General features: G+C 42.0%; 1 protein-coding gene across 1 annotated transcript in view; it reads left to right on the plus strand.

Moving 5' to 3' along the window:
• Positions 1–20,534, plus strand: part of Ctr9 (CTR9 homolog, Paf1/RNA polymerase II complex component) — a 27,509-nt gene that overhangs the window by 4,818 nt on the left and 2,157 nt on the right. Inside the window, exons 3-23 of the mRNA XM_005351001.2 lie at positions 779–1,018; positions 1,439–1,556; positions 2,830–2,919; positions 5,854–6,002; positions 8,276–8,383; positions 10,724–10,831; positions 10,941–11,177; positions 11,298–11,387; positions 11,475–11,603; positions 11,705–11,888; positions 13,058–13,146; positions 14,071–14,256; positions 14,335–14,422; positions 14,542–14,690; positions 16,634–16,750; positions 16,863–17,008; positions 17,692–17,763; positions 18,234–18,369; positions 18,469–18,615; positions 19,318–19,475; positions 20,403–20,499. Coding sequence (XP_005351058.1) covers positions 779–1,018; positions 1,439–1,556; positions 2,830–2,919; positions 5,854–6,002; positions 8,276–8,383; positions 10,724–10,831; positions 10,941–11,177; positions 11,298–11,387; positions 11,475–11,603; positions 11,705–11,888; positions 13,058–13,146; positions 14,071–14,256; positions 14,335–14,422; positions 14,542–14,690; positions 16,634–16,750; positions 16,863–17,008; positions 17,692–17,763; positions 18,234–18,369; positions 18,469–18,615; positions 19,318–19,475; positions 20,403–20,499 — 2,838 coding nt within the window. The remainder of the gene's footprint in view (positions 1–778; positions 1,019–1,438; positions 1,557–2,829; positions 2,920–5,853; positions 6,003–8,275; positions 8,384–10,723; positions 10,832–10,940; positions 11,178–11,297; positions 11,388–11,474; positions 11,604–11,704; positions 11,889–13,057; positions 13,147–14,070; positions 14,257–14,334; positions 14,423–14,541; positions 14,691–16,633; positions 16,751–16,862; positions 17,009–17,691; positions 17,764–18,233; positions 18,370–18,468; positions 18,616–19,317; positions 19,476–20,402; positions 20,500–20,534) is intronic.

Below are 20,534 nucleotides of genomic sequence, written 5' to 3' on the forward strand. Positions count from 1 at the left end.
GGAACTAGCGCTATAGACCAGGCTGGTCTCGAACTCACAGAGATCTGCCTGCCTCTGCCTCCCGAGTGCTGGGATTAAAGGCGTGCGCCACCATCGTCCACATTGTTTTTGAGATAGATCTCACTAACCGTGGAACTCCCCATTTCAGTTGGAGTGACTAGCCAAAAAGCTCCAGGACCCACCTGTCTCTGTTTCCTCAGTGCTGGGGTTAAACTGTTACTAGATGAGAAGCAGAAATATCTTTTGTGGTTTCAGTTTTAATAGCATTATTGAAGTCTAGTTGGCCTGTGATAAACTATGTGTGAACTGTACCATTTAGTATTAAGTCTGAATGGACCTGTGACGGCAGTGAATGTGACCATCGCCCCAGAGTTCTTTCCACTGTTCTTCCCCAACCCTTCTATTTCCAGCCTCCACTCAGGACCTCTGGAAGAGCAGCCAGGCTCTTAAACCCCTAAGCCGTCTCCAGTCCCACTAGTTGCATGTTTGTTGCTAAGTATTTTTTAGAGTCTTAAGGAAGTGGAATCGCACAGTACATATTCCTTTGGTGGACAGGCTTCTTTGAGCACAATTATTCTGAGATTTATCTATGTTGTGGTAGCTGTTAGTGGCTTAACTCCTTTTCATCACAGAGATATACAACAGCTGGTTTATTGACTTGTTAATCAATAGTTGGCTTCCAAATTTTGCTATTACAAATAAAGGTTCTGTAAATATTTGTGTAGTTTTTGTATGTGGACACATATTTAATGATATTAATTTCATCCGTTGCCTTTAGCTGGAGTACTACAAGCAAGGGAAAACGGAAGAGTTCGTAAAGTTGCTGGAAGCAGCACGGATAGATGGCAACTTGGACTATCGAGACCATGAGAAAGACCAGATGACTTGCTTGGATACATTGGCAGCCTACTATGTGCAACAAGCTCGGAAAGAAAAGAACAAAGACAATAAGAAGGACCTTATTACACAGGCAACCTTGTTGTATACAATGGCTGATAAAATTATTATGTATGATCAGGTAAGTCAAATTTGTCTGAATTTATGAGAGCCCAAAATACCACATGAAAGCAAAATATGTGTGTAGCAAATTCTTTGTAAAAAGAATTTTTACTAAAATAACTTGATATAGTCATGAAGGTTTTATTAAAATCAGAATTGTATTAGTCCTTATACTGTTAAATCTGGACAGATTTAGTATATATGTACATGTTGAATCCATAATCCCAGTGTTCTTAGGTGAGTTTCAAGCAGATTTTAAGAATTGTGACCTTTGTTTTGTCATTGTTACCAGCACAGATTTGCATCTCAGGGTAAACTTCTCATTTGTCTTCATGGTAGTTATGCTGGCCACTAAGAGAGGAATGCTGTGCTTCTGCCCTCTGTGCTTGCTTGGCATTTGGTAAATGTTTCTGGTCTTAGTAAAGTCTATATATTACAGAACCATTTGTTGGGAAGAGCCTGCTTCTGTCTCCTCGAAGGTGACAAAATGGATCAAGCTGATGCACAGTTTCATTTCGTACTTAACCAGTCTCCAAACAATATTCCAGCCCTTCTTGGTGAGTGCTCTTCAGCAGGGACCTGAGGAATCTCTAGTTTGTTAGCTTGTGTGTTTGTGTGTGTGTGTGTGTGTGTGTGTGTTTTATATATATTAAATAATAATGTATGTTATAGATATATAGTAGGAATCTAGTTGGTCAGAATTTGTCAGAGCTTTTGTTTATAAATTATATGTTATAAAATATGTATGTGTTTTTATATATTGTAATATATATGTTACATATATACATATACATTATGTGAATATAATAAGTTAGTGTGTGTGACTATGTCTATATAGAGTCCTAGTTAGTGTTTTATCAATTTGACACAAGATAGAGTCAAATGGGAAAAGGAACCTCTATCAGATTGCCTGTAGGCATGTCTGTAGGGCATTTTCTTGATTGGTAATTGACAGAGGAGCCGTGCCACCCCTGGGTGGGTAGTTTTGCGTGGTAAAAAGAAAGCTGGCTGAGCAAGTTGGGAAAAACAAGCCAATAAGCTGCATTCCTCCATGGCCTGTGCTTTAGTTTCTGCCTCCAGACTTCTCCTTGGATGTTGCAAGAAGGGCTGCTTGTTAGTTTCCAGCCACCCAGCTAGCTTAGACTCAAAATAATCACACAGAAACTGTATTAAATCACTGCTTGGCCCATTAGCTCTACCTTCTTATTGGATAATTCTTATATTAATTTAACCCATTTTTATTAATCTGTATATTGCCACGTGACAGTGACTTATTGGCTAAAGTTTCGGCATGTCTGACTCTGGCAGTGGCTCCATGACTTCTCCCTGACTCCGCCCTTCTATCTCCCAGCATTCAGCCTAGCTTTCCCTTCCTACCTGAGTTCTGCCCTGCTCTAGGTCCAAAGCAGTTTCTTTATTCATTAATGGTAATCACAGCACACAGAGGGGACTCCCACATCACTTGGAGTTCCTGCCCTAACTTCCCTTCATGATAGACTAAACTATAAGCTAAAATAAGCTCTTTCCTCTCCCACTTGTTTTGGTCCTGGTGTTTATCACAGCAATCAAAAGCAAAGTAGACTAAGTTATTGTTTGTTTCCAGAGAGTCAACAAATAACCTTTTCATAGGTAACTACAAGCTAGCTATTTATGTTGTTATTTTACATAAAGAGTTTTAGAACTAAATTAATGCACAACCTATGGAAAACACATTTTAATATGTTAGTTCACTACTTTCAAGTATTTCTTACTGAGATATAAATAGGTGTAAAACAGATTTGTGTTCATTAATTGATAGTGGGTTTTTTTTGTTTGTTTAAATCACCACAGGGAAAGCTTGCATTTCATTTAACAAGAAGGATTATAGAGGAGCTCTTGCTTACTATAAAAAAGCATTGCGTACTAACCCAGGATGTCCAGGTAAGGGGAAATTTTAATTCTAAGCTGTTAGTGATCCAACTTAAAATGTTGAAAATTAATATAAAAAAATATTTTACGAGTAATGTAGTGACAGAATCAAGGTTATTTGTTCTGGGGTTGGGGAAATGGCTCAGTGAAAAAAGTACTTGTTACCTAAGAGTAAGGCCTGAAATTTGTATCTCCTGCTTCCATGGAAAAGCCAGGCAGGTGTGGTAGCCATCTGTAATCCCAACACTCAGGGCAGAAATGGCATGCCGGCACAAGCCAGCTACACTCACCAGAATTGGAGAGAGACTGCATAGACAAACAGAGAAGGGTCGAGGAAGACACCCAGTATCAGCCTTATGCCCCACCCCCAACAAACAAGATTCTTTCTTTTCTTGATGTTTTATTTGATTTAAAACCTGGCTGGGCAGTGGTGATGCACGCCTTTAATCCCAGCACTAAAGAGGCAGAGGAAACAGATCTCTGGAGTTTGAGGCCAGCCTGGTCTATAAAGTGAGTTCCAGGACAGCTACAGCTGTTACACAGAGAAAAACTGTCTCAAAATCAAAACAACCAACCAAAAAAAACCTGTATGGCAGATTGTATCATATTTTTGACCTGTGCTACTTTCTTCCCAAATATTTTCCATTTAGTATAGTTTTGTTGTATATAAGCTATGTGCCAGGAACTGTTCTATACAGAAAATGCAACAGTAAACCCAAAGACAAAAGTTCCTGCCCTCTCATTTAATTTACATTCCAGTGAATTAAATGAGGAACATAGATACTGTGAAAGGTATTGGTGAGACTTGAGAACTGGAAACAAAATAAGGCTATGAGACAATACAGATAGATGGGAGAGTATTATCCCGGAAAGAGAAGAGCAGGTTGTGAGAAATACTGTGGATGCCAGTGTATCCAGAGTGGAGATGGATGGAAAGTAGTAAGAAATGAGCTCACATTTGCTGCCCAATGCTTTTCATGTTGATCATCTAAGATTATACAGGAGACTTCAAACTTTTGACAGAGATGAGAAGCCTTGGAGGGCTGTGGGCAGAAGAATGGTGTGATCTGACTTATGTTTAAGAGTATTGTTGAACTAGATGCAGACTCGAGCAGGATGTGGGGTGGCTAGGCAAGGACCAGAGGTATTGTGGACTTGGGAGAAGGCTCCTGTGCACAGTTGTGCACGTTACAGACTATTAAAGCTCACAGCTGGGGTGGTAACGGTGGGTGGTACATGTGGTTACATTCTAGTATTTTGAAAAGAGAGCTGGGCTGGAGAGATGGCTCAGAGGTTAAGAACACTGACTGCTTTTCCAGAGGTTCTGAGTTCAATTCCCAACAATCACATGATGGCTCACAACCATCTGTAATGAGATCTGGTGCCCTCTTCTGACCTGCAGGGATACATGCAAGAAGAAACCCTGTATACATAATTAATAAATAAATCCTTTTTTAAAAAAAATCATAAAAAAAAGAAAGAAGAGCTGATTGAAGCAAAAAACAAGAATCAGTTTTAAGAGTAGAGTTACATTTTAGTACATTTGGCAAACAGTCCAAGAGAAACTAGTTTTAGACTTGAAAGGTTGAAATATCTGAGTCACAAGAAGACAGACTTTTGTCTCATAATTCATGAAAAAAGTCTGTACTGAACAGATTGACTTGGAAGTCACCAATGTGTTGATGGTGCAAAAGCCTGGAGAGTGCATGAAGACACAAGGGGAGTAAGTGTAGACAGGAAAGAGGGCCCTGGCACACTGAAGCAGTGGTTCTCACTTCCTAATGCTGCGACCCTTTAATACAGTTCCTCATGTTGTGGTGACCCCAACCATAAAATTATTTTCTTTGCTACTTCATAGCTGGGATTTTGCTACTGTTATGAGTTATATAATGTAAATGTCTGTGCTGTCTGCTGACCATGGCGGCCCCTGTGAAAGGGTCCTTTGACTCCCAAAAGAGTTGAGAACAGCTGCTCTGAAGTATAGATGTTAGGGAAGTGGAAGACTCAGAAAAGCAGACTGAGGAGTGGCCAGAGACAAGAAACAACTCAGTAATGTCCTTGAATGTGAAACATTTCCCAAGGGGAAGGTGATGGACTGTGTTGCATTCTATGGTTAGGCCACTGAAACAGGCGGAATTGATGGTGGATTTAGCAGAGTACAAATCACTAGTGATCTTGATCAAAAGTTTTACTGGAATGGTAGGCATGCACCTCACTAGAGTGGATGCCAGAGGAAATGTCAGAAAAGAACTGGAGGCAGCAAGTGTTTCATCAGTTGATGAGTCTGTTATTAGGAAGAACAGGAGTTAGCTGGAATGAAAGCAAGAAATATTTCTGTAAGATGGTAGAATGTTTGAATATGGCTGAGAATGGTCTAGAAAGGAAAAATATTATAATGCAGGAAAAATGACAGGCCGTACTATCACTTCAAACAGATGAGACTGGATCCCATGCCCCGTGTAGTGTTGCCTTAGGGAGAGACATATGTGTGCTCCGTTATGATCTTGAAATAAGGTAGATGTATCAGCATAGCTCAGAAGTGAATGACGGCAGCTGTATGTACTCAACACAGCTTGATGGGTTTTTTATTCTCTATTTAAATACTGGGGTTATTCATGAATGCACCAGTGTATATGTGTGTTCACTGTGTATGTGTGCACATACGTATACATAATAATTTTTAAATAGAAGTGGAGCTGGTGGTGTTGGTTTACTGCAGTGGATGCTACATGATAGGAAGAATGCCAGTATTACAATTATTCTGCTGTATAGTAAGAGTGGTTCCCGTAAGAGGAGAGAAGGATTAGAATGGTGTGGTCTAACTACTCGTGAAATCAAATGTGCGGTAGGCAAACAGTTCTTAAGAAGGAATCCAGATACTGGAAATAGAGCTTTAAAGTGTTCTAGGTTGACAAGACAAATGACTTGATTTTACTTATTTTTTAGCTGAAGTTCGTTTAGGAATGGGCCATTGCTTTGTCAAACTTAACAAACTGGAGAAAGCTCGACTAGCATTCAGCAGAGCGCTGGAACTCAACTCTAAGTGTGTGGGAGCACTGGTTGGACTGGCTGTTCTAGAACTCAACAATAAAGAGGTATGGGAGGGAAGATAGTCTCTAGCTCCGGGTTTGTTGGGCCTACTGTCCTTTATCTAGGACTGCTAGAATAAGCTATGCTTTCGAAATCAAGATTTCAGGTGATAGATAAGGAAATGTGCCTTGCTGCAGGCACCATCCCCAAAGTAAGCACATTTCTACAAAGTAAGCATAGCCATATGAAGATAGCCTCACAGCTTAAATAAGGTGTCTCTACCACATGATTTTGCTATATGACCAGCACACGTGTACATGTGACACACACACAACTACACCCCTCAAAAATAGATTTAGATCTTTGAAGTTTAGAATTTCAGATGAACGATTGCAGGCCCATAAATCAGTCTGGAATGCATCTGACAAAGTAAGAAACCTGCACTCAACTTAAACATTAACATTTTTATATTTTACTAAACTAGTGTCTAAGGTCTCAAATTTGATATCACAATGTCGTCAGACTCAGAGATTTTTTTTTATTTTTATTGAGCTCTACATTTTTCTCTGCTCCCCTTTCTGCCTCTCTCCTTCCCTTCGACCCCCACCCCCCACCCCCCAAAGTCCCCATGCTCCCAAAACACTCAAGAGATCTTGTCTTTTTCTACTTTCCTGTAGATTAGATCTATGTATGTCTCTCTTAGTGTCCTCATTGTTGTCTAAGTTCTCTGGGATTGTGGATTGTAGGCTGGTTTTCTTTGCTTTATGTTTAAAAAGCACCTATGAGTGAGTACATGTGATAATTGTCTTTCTGTGTCTGGGTTGCCACACTCAAAATGATGTTTTCTAGCTCCATCCATTTTCCTGCAAAATTTAAGATGTTATTTTTTACTGCTGTGAAGTAATTCATTTTGTAAATGTACCACATTTTCCTTATCCATTCTTTGGTCAAGGGGCATTTCGGTTGTTTCCAGGTTCTGGCTATGACCAGATTTTTAATAACTTTATGTCAGCCCCGCCTTAATGTGTACTTTTCCCTGTGCCTGTCACTTAATTGTTCTACGATGGTTGTTGCAGCCCCAGGTTATTCCTTCAGTCTCGCAGGAGGGAAGGAAGCTAGAGGCTTTCCTCTAAGCTTTCTCTCAGAAGTTCTGACTGATATATGAGGGTGGTTCCTGTCCCACCTCTTTATTTGATTGTCCAAGTGGTTGCCAGTGTTTCTCGGTGTTTCACTGTTGACAGTTGAGCTGCAGGATTCTTTATGTGAGTAAGCTTCCCCTCTGTTGTGGAATGTTTACCAACCTCTGCTCCTTTACCCGCTAAATGTCAGTACCGTCTCCACGGTAGTGATGGCAAAAACAGACACTGTTCCTGGTAAGAATTTCTGCCTTAGCTAGTCTCTAGAGAAAGAGAATAGACTATCTTGACTAGTTTAGCTCAATTATGATTTATCTCCTGGGATTGTAAAAGGGGAAAGGAGCTTTTCTTCCAAAAACAAAAGGTCTCACAGACTACAAAACCTGTTCTGAGACCAGACATGGTGAGTCATACTTTCAATCCTAGCACTCAGGACACAGAGGTAGGCAGACCTATGAGTCTCGGGCCATTTTGGTATACAGAGAAGGTTCCAGGCCAGCCAGAGATAAATGGTGAGACCCTGTGTCATAAAGGAAGGAAGCTGTGCTCTTTTAGCAAGGTAAAATGGCGCCATATAAAGAAGACTACGGGGCTGGACTAGTACTCAGACAACCTTAAGCAAGAACTGCATAAGAAAGAGAAGTGGCGCACACACCCCCATGCTCACACACAAAATCAAATACTGAGATTCAAATGAGGATTTCATCACAAATGAACGTTAAAATATCATAAAAGGGGGCTGGAGAGATAGCTCAGCAGTTAAGAACACATGCTGTTCCTGCAGAAGACCTGAGTTTAGTTCCCAGCACCCTTATTGTAGCTCACAACTGTCTAACTACAGCTCCAGAAAATCTGATTCCTTCATCCAACCTCCACAGTCACTGTAGACACAAGTTATTCACATATGCAGGCAAAATGCTCATACATACCAATTAAAATTAATGTCTTTAAAATATGTTTTCCGTTCTTTGCCTCATAGTGAGCATAAGTTAAGCTTGGCACCAAACATACATTGTTAAGAAAAACTAAATTGTAACCATTTGGGACTTCCTTATTTGGAACTTTACATCCTTGATGAAGAATAGCAAATTGTCCTGTGGTGTTGAACTGTGGGCGTGGGACCTGTTTCTAGAAGCTAGAGCAAGCTGGATAGGGCTCGTTACGAGATGCTTTCACTCCATTCTCACACTGTTTTCTTTTAGGCTGATTCTATCAAAAATGGTGTGCAGCTTCTTTCCAGAGCCTATACTATCGACCCTAGCAACCCTATGGTACTGAACCACTTGGCAAACCACTTTTTCTTCAAGAAGGTAAAAAAATCACTTATTTGATTTTTAAATCTGATTTTTTGAGTATAGGGAGTACATGAGTTTTGTTTTACTTGGGAAGAAATTTGAAAATGTCATTTTGGTGTTTTATTTCCAAATTAGAGTTTGTATAGTTGCCAGGGATGAGCACACATTTATTCATTCTCTGACTTAATTATGTATTGGCACTTTGCACTGTGTGCAACCTGTGATCAGATGTAAGATAAGTAAGACTGCTTTCTGCAGTCAAAGAAACAGGCATGTAAGCTCATGTAAATGTGAACATAAAGGCCTCTGCTCATTGAGAAATAAGGATGTGATCAAGTGGCAAAGGGGGGATTTCACCACAGTGCAGAAGCTCTTGTGTTAGACTGGGTGTGGGTAGTTGAAAGAGGAAAGGCAGAGGTGGAAGAGCCTTAACCTTTGGAGAAGTCAGGACATAGCATGTAGACTACAGCAAGTGCTGTGTTAGGCCCAGTTAGGGGCGCGCTTGCTTCATAGAATTTGGCTATAGTTGTTGTATGCGCACCAGAGTCTCTTTATTTTTACCTGTTAATCCCGCCTATTAATTCCAACAATTTTGTGGAAGTAGCAGTATTTTAGATTTCTTAGCATACCAAATCCAAGATACTACTGCTAAAAGTTTTTCATTTTTAAAGTTTTTATTAGCTTATATTAATCATACATGATGGGTTTCACTTGACATTTTCATATATGTATATAATATGCCTTGATCATATACCTCCATTTCCCTCTCATCCCCCTCCTGCTGATCTCTTCCTCTTTCCAATTAGTCCCTCTGATTTTTTGTCTTATATTTGGTGACCCATGAGTCTAATTAGTATTGCTCGTAGCAACTTGGGTGAGGGGTTGTTTACAAGCTTATGGGCAGCTTACCAAAGGAATACTGCTGAAGAAAATGTCTCTCTCACTCACCGATGACAAAATCTTTACACAATGAACAGGGAAGTTTAACCTGCCTTGTTGGAATCAGGGACTAAACTGTACTATGAACTTTAAAATACTTGTATAACAATGTAGGTAAAAGTTGACAAAATATATCAACTTTATTAATATGAGCTACTGTACTGTTCCTGTGGTTACTCACGTACTCAGTGCTTACTAAATCCCAAGCATTGTTAAAAGTGCATTCCCAGTACTTAATTCTGTAATGGTCACATCTACCCTAGGAGGTAAGTAGTCTGATCTGTCCTCCCCCCTCTCTCCCTTCCTCCCTTCCTTGTGTATGTGTGTGCACATGAACACAGTTACAGTTGTGTGGAGTCAAGAGTTTGGTGTCAGATATCTTCCTCTATAACCCTTCACCTTTTTTGTTTTTTGCAGATTTTATTTATTTTTATCTTTTGTGTTTATGAATGTTTTGCCTGCGTGTATGTATGTGCACCACATGGTTCCTGGTGCCCAAGGAGATTAAAAGAGGGCATTGGATCCCCTGTAACTGGAGTTAGAGAAGGTTGTAAGCCACCATGTGGGGCTGGAAACCTAACATGGGTCCTCTGCAAGAGCAGCAAGTTCCCTTGATTGCTGAGTCATTTCTTTTTCTTTTTCTTTTTCTTTTTCTTTTTCTTTTTTTTTTAAGATCTATTATGTATATAGTGATCTGCCTGCAGGTATGCCTGCAGGCCAGAAGAGGGCACCAGATCTCATTATGGATGGTTGTGAGCCACCATGTTTGCTGGGAATTGAACTCAGTGCTCTTTAACTACTGAGCCATCCCTCCAGCCCCACTGAGTCATTTCTTTAGCCCCCCGCACCTCATTTTTTGAGATGGACCTGCACTCATGTCCCCATGACTGCATAACTCTTACCATGTGAGGTGTCTCTATCCTGTGTCTGTTTTCTTGATGAGTAAATTGAGGGTGACCTCATAACTCAGACTTAATACTGCATCAATCCTGTCTGATGCTTTACTTCTTTTTTTTTTTTATTTTTTTTTAAATATTTATTTATTTATTATGTATACAATATTCTGTCTGTGTGTATGACCACAGGCCAGAAGAGGGCACCAGACCCCATCACAGATGGTTGTGAGCCACCATGTGGTTGCTGGGAATTGAACTCAGGACCTTTGGAAGAGCAGGCAATGCTCTTAACCTCTGAGCCATCTCTCCAGCCCCCGATGCTTTACTTCTTGCAGTTATGGAAGCATAATGATTATTCATTAAGTATTAGGTTATAATTGTTACAGTGTTAAAGTTTAACTATTTAGGGAGAAGATGAAAATATACCTTATGGCTAATGAAATGTTACCAGTTAAAATAAACTACTATTCAAGCAATCTTCTGACATCACTCAATTGATTTTTCTGGCCATCAACTTCAGGATTATAGTAAAGTGCAGCACCTGGCTCTCCATGCATTTCACAACACAGAGGTAGAGGCTATGCAGGCAGAAAGCTGCTACCAGCTGGCTCGATCATTCCATGTTCAGGTAAGACCATTAGTCCCTTTCGAAATATTTAGTCCTTTTAATTACAGGATTTCAGTTTTCTGACCACTTTTGTACCTGTTACTTGTCTTGTTTTATTCTCATTTATCAGGAAGACTATGACCAAGCCTTTCAGTACTACTATCAAGCCACTCAGTTTGCGTCATCCTCCTTTGTACTACCATTTTTTGGTTTGGGACAAATGTATATTTATCGAGGTGACAAAGAGAATGCATCTCAGTGCTTTGAGAAAGTTTTGAAAGCTTACCCCAACAATTACGAAACCATGAAAATTCTTGGCTCTCTCTATGCTGCTTCAGAAGATCAGGAGAAACGAGACATAGCCAAGGTATGCTGTAAACCTTAGCTGCCCTGAGCCTCAGGAGTATGAGCAGATTGTAGTAGCCAGGGTTTGTTTGCTTGGTTTTAAACTTTGACAGCATCATTTTAATGATCTCATTTATCCTAGGGCCATTTGAAGAAGGTCACAGAACAGTATCCTGATGATGTGGAAGCTTGGATTGAATTGGCTCAGATCTTAGAACAGACAGATATACAGGTATTGACATCGACTTTTCATATCCTAAATGATGTGTTTCTCTTTGTTCTGTGAGTAAACCTTATTCTGTCCTCTGTAAAAATGCAGGGTGCCCTCTCAGCCTATGGAACAGCCACCCGCATCCTGCAGGAGAAGGTGCAGGCCGATGTCCCCCCTGAGATCCTGAATAATGTTGGGGCCCTCCATTTTAGACTTGGGAACCTCGGAGAAGCAAAGGTGGGAAAACAGAAACGTTCCTTTTTCTCTATGCTTGACCAGGCTGCAGGCACTGGATATTGCTCAGCCGGATCCAATAACAACGCATTTCTACCTCACAGAAATACTTCCTGGCGTCACTGGACCGTGCAAAGGCAGAGGCCGAGCATGATGAACACTATTACAACGCCATCTCCGTTACCACATCCTACAATTTAGCCAGGCTCTACGAGGCCATGTGTGAATTCCACGAAGCAGAGAAACTGTACAAAAACATTTTACGCGAGCACCCTAACTACGTTGACTGTAAGAATTTTAAGCTTCTTTTGTGTGATAAAATTCCTAAATTCTCTTAGTAACAGAAAACTTATTTAGAAAAGAAAGTCTTTGTTAAAATCAATAACTTTTTTTTAAGAGGTCTAATACTCTTTTTTTCTCTAAGGCAAATTTGTCTCCTTAAAAAAAGATGCAGCCTGAGGGGTAGTTCTCATCTGTAGTACTGGTACTCAGGAGGCAGAGGCAGGAGCATCAGAGATTTAAGGCCAGCTCCCCTACCTAGCAGGTTTGAGACCCATTGTGGCCGTGTATGAGGCCTTGTCTCAAAAAGTGGAATAAAACAAGGTGCAGTTTCATTTACTGGAAAATAAAAGGATCAGCAACAGCCTCTTGAGCTGTGTTGAGTGGCAGGTTGTGCCTCTGCCCGGTGAGCCAGCTGCAGCCCCCGGCATGTTTTATAACAGGCATAGTTTGTAAGTTACCTTCTTTAACTTTGCACCAACATTTTTACATTGTGTGATAGTAAGACAGTAGTTTTTTTCTTGAAATAGTTATTACTAAAATGTACTAATTTGAGTTTTTACAGCGGGCACTGTAAATTATTGACATTTTAAGTTAACCTATATATGCTTTGTAGCAAGTCTTTCTTTTCCAAGGTTCCACTCTCTGTAGTTTCATTTTGCCTACACTCAAGTCTGCTCTCAAAATACTATATGAAAAATTCCATAAATAACTCCTGAGTTGAAATTGTGCACCATTCTGGGTGTTGTGGTGAAACCTTAGGCTGCTCTGCTCCACCCAGCGCAAGGTGTGGATCATCCACTACTTGATGCCCATACTGGTGGTAACCAAGCAGCCGCTTCAGAGAGCAGCTTGACAGGCCATCAGTGTTTGTGTGCACAGTGACCCTGGCCAGGTGTGGTGCACACATCTTTACTCCCAGCACTCCAGAGGACCATCCAGAGGTACATAGTAGGACCCTGTCTCGAAAGAGAAAAAGGAAAAAAGAAAGATTGATCTAGTGGTGCAGTTTCTCTTTTGCCTAGCTACAGTGAGGTGTCATGTGTCTTCATATATGAGGCTTTTCTCTCCTCTGTCTGAAAGCAGTCACAAAGCATGACTGTTCCAAAAGGAAGACTTTGGTGTTAGGACCCTTTTAGACCTGAGATAGTGAAGATGAATTAAATGTGCACTTTCAGGCTATCTGCGTCTAGGAGCCATGGCCAGAGATAAAGGAAACTTCTATGAAGCTTCAGATTGGTTTAAGGAAGCCCTTCAGATCAATCAGGTTGGTGGTGTTCACTTTTTACCTGCAAAATCAGTCTGTTTGTGTAATAGCTGTGATGTTTCTAGTCCATGGCATCTGTGTTTAATGGCTTGTTTTGGTTTTGTTTCACTTATTAAAGACTTTAAAGAGTATCATAGGGCTGGAGAGATGGCTCAGAGGTTAAGAACACTGACTGTTCTTCCAGAGGTCCTGAGTTCAATTCCTAGCAACCACATGGTGGCTCACACCCATCTGTAATGAGGTCTGATGCCTTCTTCTGGAATGTAGGCAGACATGGAAACTAACACTGTATACAAAATTAATAAATAAATATTTTTTTTAAAAAAGAGTATAATAGTTTGTATAATTAATCATGTTATAATCAGCACCCCTTTTTTTTTAATATATAGAACTATTTCCTTCCTATTTTTCCCTTCCTGGTGTGTGTCCTGGCCTTTCACCTACACTTAGCCCAGTAGCCTGCCGAGAATGTTTCCAGAGTCAGTGTCTTAGCATTCCGTAGGTGATTTCAGTTCTGATTGTGGCTCCCAGGAAGAGGAGACTGCATACTGCAGCCTGGAGCCTGAAAGACAGGTTTACAAGTTGTTATCTGCTCCTATGGCCTGGCAATCCACTGTTGTTTTTACTTCTTTCCATTCTGTTGTGCTTTGTATGCTTATAGGACACTAAATTGATCTTGAAACTCACTAATCGGTCTGAATTCACAGTGAAAACCACCATTGTAGTGTAGCTGTAAACGTCTTTAACTATTAGCTATTGGGTTTTTTTTTTTTTTTTTGGTTTTTCGAGACAGGGTTTCTCTGTAGCTTTGGAGCCTGTCCTGGAACTCCCTTTGTAGACCAGGCTGGCCTAACTATTAGCTATTGTAAGATGACTTATTCCTCAGATCTCAGATGGAAAGTTTACTTCTTTATGTTTACATAGGATCACCCGGATGCCTGGTCTTTGATTGGTAACCTTCATCTGGCAAAACAAGAGTGGGGCCCAGGCCAGAAGAAGTTTGAGAGGATATTAAAGCAGCCAGCCACACAGAGTGACACTTACTCTATGCTGGCTCTTGGCAATGTGTGGCTCCAGACTTTGCACCAGCCAACCCGAGACCGAGAAAAGGTAATCCCCTTTGTCTCCTTCAGCAAGATTGCTATCTGTGTCCTTGTTGAATTTTCCAGTAATTCTTCTTTCTTATAGGAAAAGCGTCATCAAGACCGTGCCCTGGCCATCTACAAACAAGTCCTCAGAAATGATGCCAAGAACCTGTATGCTGCCAATGGCATAGGTAACTAGAAGCCTTGATTCATAGTGATTGGTGAAATTAGTGCTGTTTTACTATTGGACTTTCAGTTGTTTTGGCAGAGGTTAGGACCTTCTCAATGTCAGCCTTTGTGTAACTTTTAGGAGCAGTCTTGGCTCACAAGGGATACTTCCGTGAAGCTCGTGATGTGTTTGCCCAAGTGAGAGAAGCAACAGCAGATATCAGTGATGTGTGGCTGAACTTAGCACACATCTACGTGGAGCAGAAGCAGTACATCAGCGCCGTTCAGATGGTAAAGTCTTTGCCTCTCCAGATGTTTGCATGTCATTCGGGCCAGTCATGGACTTCTGAGATCTCCTCTGATACTGTCTGTTCAGAGTTTGTAACCATGTAATGACCAAACCGGGGAGATGTGAGTCCCAGTGCCAGGAGTGCACACCAGAAAGTGTCCTCTTTGACCGTTTCCCTCTCTGTAAAGTGTGGGGGTCTTTTAACCTCAGGATTTTGTGAGGATCTAATATGAAAATAACAAGGCACTAACATGAAGAACAAGTGTCCACTAAACAGCAGGGTTTAGTGTTTATTCTTTCAGTTCCTGAAGTGAGTCCAGTTTCAGAAATATTAAGTGATTTTATTGTTAATGGTTTGTTTTGTTTTGTTTGTTGTTTTATTGTTAACAGTCTCTCTGTATTGTCCTAGCTGATCTTTTAAATGCCTTTATTTAAGAGTCCTCCCACTTCAGCCTCCCAAGTACGTGGGATTATAGCCTCATACAACTGCCCTCAATTTAAATGGTTTATCTTTTTTTGTTTGGTTGGTTGGTTTGGTTTGTTTTTTGAGATATGGTTTCTCTGTGCATCCTTGGCTGTCCTGGATCACTTTGTAGACCAGACTGTCCTTGAACTCAGATCCACTTGCCTCTGCCTGAGAGTACTGGGATTAAAGTTGCACACCACAACCACCCAGTTTAAATGATTTACCTTTTAAGATTTACTTTTACTTGTGTGTGTGTTGTATGAAAGTATGGCATGTGCGTGTCTGTCTGTCTGTGCCTGAAGAGGCCAGAGAAAAGGCATTGATCTCCTGGAGCTGGAGCTAGAAGCTGTTATGAACCACGTGACTATGGGTGCTGGGTGATAAACCATCCCAATCTGCAGAATAGCAACACTGCCTTCTAGAAATGCAACTTAGTCATCAGGGATATTCCTGGGAAAACTGTCTTACCATTTCCCAGGAAATTACTTTGTCAGTTGCCTATAACAGGTTGTATGCTTGTGGTTAAAAAGTGTCACGTTTAAATAAAAATTAGCCCTGGGGGCTTGGGAGATGACTCGGTGCAAGTGCATGTTGCATAGTCGTGAGGACCTAAAAGTTCAGATACCCATGTAAAGTCTGACCATGCCTGTTTGTAATCTCACTGCTGTCAGAGCTAGACAGGAGGGTCACTGGGGCAGTGTGTGTGGCAAGCTCTCGGTTCCATGAGAAGTCCCAGCTCAAGGAGGTAAGGCATTAGCAAGTGATAGGTCAGAATACCTGACATCCTCTTCTGGCCTCTGTAGCCACCTCTGTCATACATTTGAGGTACATGCCACACATATTAGAGTAAAAGAACGACAAGAAATTAACTCAGATATTCATTTGTTAGTGTGAGCAGCAAATGAACTGAAGTTAACAAGATAACTTCCTCTGCTCATGCCACTAGATCTCAAGGACGGTGTTAAAGGATGTCATGCACAGGAGCCAGGATATAACTTGTCATAGTGCTGGGCAGCTGGATTCTAGATAGTGTCCTAAAGATAGAAGAAAGGGTGCTGAAGGCGAGACAGACAGACAGACAGACAGACTTAGTCTCTTTACCCTTCCATTCTCCATTGGTACAAATTTCAAGTGAAAAAACTACTTTGAATCTAGTTTTTCTGTGGTCAGGTTTTTGTGAATCTAATTTTTCTGTGATCAGATTTTTATGTTGTAAAAATGTATACTGGCAAATGTCAGTAGTCAAGTCCAGATTATTCTCTGAAATTAACCAGAGTGGAGTATCTTTTCAGTCTTAAAACTGCTTGTAAATTCAGGGATTTTCTGAACTATCAGAATACAGATAAAATTCAAATTCCGCTAAAGTGGATCAAGGGAAGCAAATAACGTAATTTCAGTCTTAAAACTGCTTTGAAATCTGACATAGCATGAAAACAGACTTGTACCCAGCTGTCTCTAACTACCATTCCCATTCTGTAGTATGAGAACTGCCTCAGGAAGTTCTATAAGCACCAGAACACTGAAGTCGTGCTCTACCTGGCCCGGGCCCTCTTCAAGTGCGGCAAGTTACAGGAGTGCAAGCAAACTCTGCTGAAGGTGACAGGACTCTGCCCGCCCACGCCCCTGCCTGCTGCCTGCTTCCTACATGTTAACATGCCTGTTGTGCTGTTCAGTCCTAAGAAGTTATTGCTTTGCTTTCTGCTTACAGGCTAGACATGTGGCACCCAGTGATACGGTTCTGATGTTTAATGTGGCCTTGGTCTTGCAAAGATTAGCTACCTCTGTCCTAAAAGATGAAAAAAGTAATCTGAAGGAAGTCCTTAATGCTGTGAAAGAGCTGGAGCTTGCACACCGGTAAGAGTTCTGAAGAAGAAAGGCTTTTAAGTGAAACTATCTCAAAAGACACAAAAAAAAATTGACTTCCCTCAAAAAATAACCATTGGTGGAGAGCAAGCATTGGGGGTCTAGCACAGGTGTAGGGAAAGCTCACAGCTACCATGTGGTGGCGCCCAACTCCAAGCAGAGTGCTGCGCGCTGGCTCTGGAAGCCTGATCCCTAGACCTAACTGGCTAGCTGCGGGCTTGCCCTAAATTTTCCATTAACCTCTCAGCAGTACGAGCCAGCATTTTACACATGTGAACTATTTAGTCTCCACTTGTGCTGGTGTCTCTATGGAATATTGGTTTTCATAAGCTAGGATTAAGATCTTATCACTTACTGCTTACCAGATTTATTCAGCGCAGTTCAAATGTGTTTAGCCTTATAGGACTTAGCAATTCAGTGTGTGCTAAAATGAAAACCCCACATCTATGATTGATCAGCTGTGCTTATGTTCATCTCTGTTAATGTTTCTTACCTCATCTGAAGTATGAGCGCTGTCCTGACCTAAGCCCCACCCACGGTGCTGATACTTAGTAAACTTACTGTTTGTTTACTGATAGTATTAAATATCTTTTTGCCTTTCTTGATGGACTTCTTATTAAACCTTGAGGGTATTAATGATGGGATTAGTGAAATATCTTCTCTTTTCCTTTTAGATACTTCAGTTACTTGAGTAAAGTAGGAGATAAAATGAGATTCGATTTGGCTCTTGCTGCCTCTGAAGCCAGGTAATGCCTGTTTACACACAAGTGGCTTTGTGGGAAGTGGTTGTTTTGGTCCACACCAATTACTCAGGAGAGTGTTGCCATAACACGGTGGTTCCTGGCCTTCTGGGGTCACTTGTTGCCTCTCCTTGAGGCGTCCCTCCCCACAGCACCTTTCAGACTTGGAGGAAACTGACGGAGTGTAAGTACTTAGGTTGTAGCCAAATCCTTTTTCTTTCTTCTTTCTGTTGTCCTTTTGAGGCAGAGTCTTGCTCTGCAGCCAGGCTAGAACTGAGGATCCTCCGGGGACTGAAGTACAGGCCTGAGCCACCACCCCCAGCTGAGAAATACTTGTTTGCTTTACACACCTTGTGTCATTGAATCAAGACAGGAATCCTGAGTTGGGGAACTTAGCACAGTTGATAGCGTGGGCATGGGTTTAAGTAAGCAGGTGTCCTAACTGCCATGCTATTTCTCTGCATTTGAAATGTTAGGCAGTGCTCCGACTTACTGAGCCAGGCCCAGTATCATGTGGCCCGAGCACGCAAGCAGGATGAGGAAGAACGGGAGCTGCGGGCCAAGCAGGAGCAGGAGAAGGAGCTCTTAAGACAGAAGCTTCTCAAAGAGCAGGTGCGTGCACACGTTGTTAGGAGCTAGTCCTCTGTCTACTCTCTCTGGTGGTTTGGTCACTTTCAGAGCATTTTGATAAGTCCCCATACTCCCTTCTAGGAAGAGAAACGTCTCAGAGAAAAGGAAGAGCAAAAGAAACTTTTGGAACAGCGGGCCCAGTATGTGGAGAAGACCAAAAATATCCTCATGTTTACTGGCGAGACTGAAGCAACAAAGGAGAAGAAAAGAGGCGGAGGTGGAGGGCGGGTAAGACTAGACTGGACGTCCAGTCTGCCTTTGGGCTTTCTGAAATGAAGAGCATAGTTAGTTGGCTGTTGTTAGTTCCTGAGTCTTGACTTCCTCTCCCAGCACAGGATTGCAGTGTCCAGTGTGGGCAGTGGCCCTGCCTTCTTGGTGTGTGTGGGGCTGTGGGTGAACGCAGGTCTTGACACACACCTGCTTTGCAATTCTGCTGCCGACCTCACCAAGCCAGGTGGTCCTGCTTTCATGATGGGTTGCCTTACACTTCTTTGACTTCACATGGTGTAAAAACGAGTATTCGGTAGAACTGTACTTTGAATCTTGGTCTTTTGCCAAGTTGAGGTATTTGGCATGAAGTTCTGTTATGATGTTGGGTGGTTGCAGAGACACACAGCTCCCAGTCAGCCATGTGATCTTGAGGGTGAACAACCAATACTTTTCTGCATTCTGTGGGCTAAATGAGTTAAATGCATTTCTGATTGAAGATGTGTTTGCCTTGTGCTGAGTCCTCGGGTAGTTGATGATATTTCCCAAATCTGAGATAGTGGGACTCCTCGTGAAATTCGGGCCTAGCCACGCCCGTCTTCCGTGTGACTTAGTAAAGGCCTGCACTTGTCAGAGACCTGCAAGGGTGCTGTATGGTTCTCTGCACCCTAGCAGTGCTGTCACTACCTAGAAGTAGCTGACTGTGGTCTCCTTGGATCATAGCGTTCTAAGAAAGGAGGCGAATTTGATGAGTTTGTCAATGACGACACTGATGAGGACCTCCCTATATCCAAAAAGAAGAAGAGAAGGAAGGGCAGTGGCAGTGAACAGGAAGGCGACGAGGAGGAAGGTGGAGAGAGGAAGAAGAAGAGGAGAAGAAGGTAATGTCTTCATTAATGTTCTAAGTGTCTAGAAAGTCAGGAGACCTTTCTTTTCTGTAATATAAATCTCCATCTTCCTAAACCGACTCCCTGCTTTAACCTGTTTCAATATCCCACAGACTTAAGTTACATGAATATCTACTTGTCCCCTGAAAACAGCTGACAGTCACCATTGTCTTTCTTGTCATTTTGTTTCTTGAAGCAGGGTCTCATGTACCCAAACTGGCTTTGAATTCACTCTGTAACCTAGGTTGGCCTTGAACTTCCAGAGATCTACTTGTCTCTGCCCCTGTACTGGGATTATGGGTGTGCAGCACCATGCTCAGTTTTCCTTTCTTGTATTTTGGACACGGATGTGAAGTGAGCAGCCTGGGTGGCAACTGTACTGACTATGCCAGTGCAGTCCTGGCATCACTGGGCCCGTTCCTCTCTGGGCTGTGAGTGAATGGTTGGGAAAGTGTCTTTTCACCGCCTGCTGCCATCTGTCTTGAGATCCAGGGTGCCCCAAGCTTTCCTGCCCAGGAATCTCCTTTCAGCTCTTTTACCCAGGCCTGCCCGTATCTCTTGGCCGGTTATCCTTGAGAGAGAGTTGTGACTCCATTAGATGGTCACAGGTATAGCTGTGGTAAGGATCTTGGTGGCAGCTGGGAAGGAAGAGTAGGGAAGATGTGGATCCCAAACCCAGGGCATTTCTCACTCACTGCACCGAGCACAGGTTGCAGTGGAGGTGATGGAGGGAGCTGCACAGGGACGAGTTAGTAGCAGGTGCCATGCACACCAGTGGTCGGCAGACTGTGTGCCCTGTGCCTTGAGCTGTAGTGGAGCTGAGGTCAGCATCCATATTGAAAGGTTCTACTTCGGTGGCAAGGTAACCTCAGTCCTGGAGGTCCAAACCTCCTAACAAGCTCTTGGTGTTCACTGTTTAAGACCTCAGAAGGGAGAAGAGGGATCTGACGATGATGAAACAGAAAATGGCCCCAAACCAAAAAAGCGCCGTCCACCAAGAGCAGAGAAGAAGAAAACTGTAAGTTCTAGAGCTGTCTTCCTGCCCCCCCCCCC

Source organism: Microtus ochrogaster, chromosome 8, assembly GCF_000317375.1.
Source record: "Microtus ochrogaster isolate Prairie Vole_2 chromosome 8, MicOch1.0, whole genome shotgun sequence".
NCBI lineage: Eukaryota > Metazoa > Chordata > Mammalia > Rodentia > Cricetidae > Microtus > Microtus ochrogaster.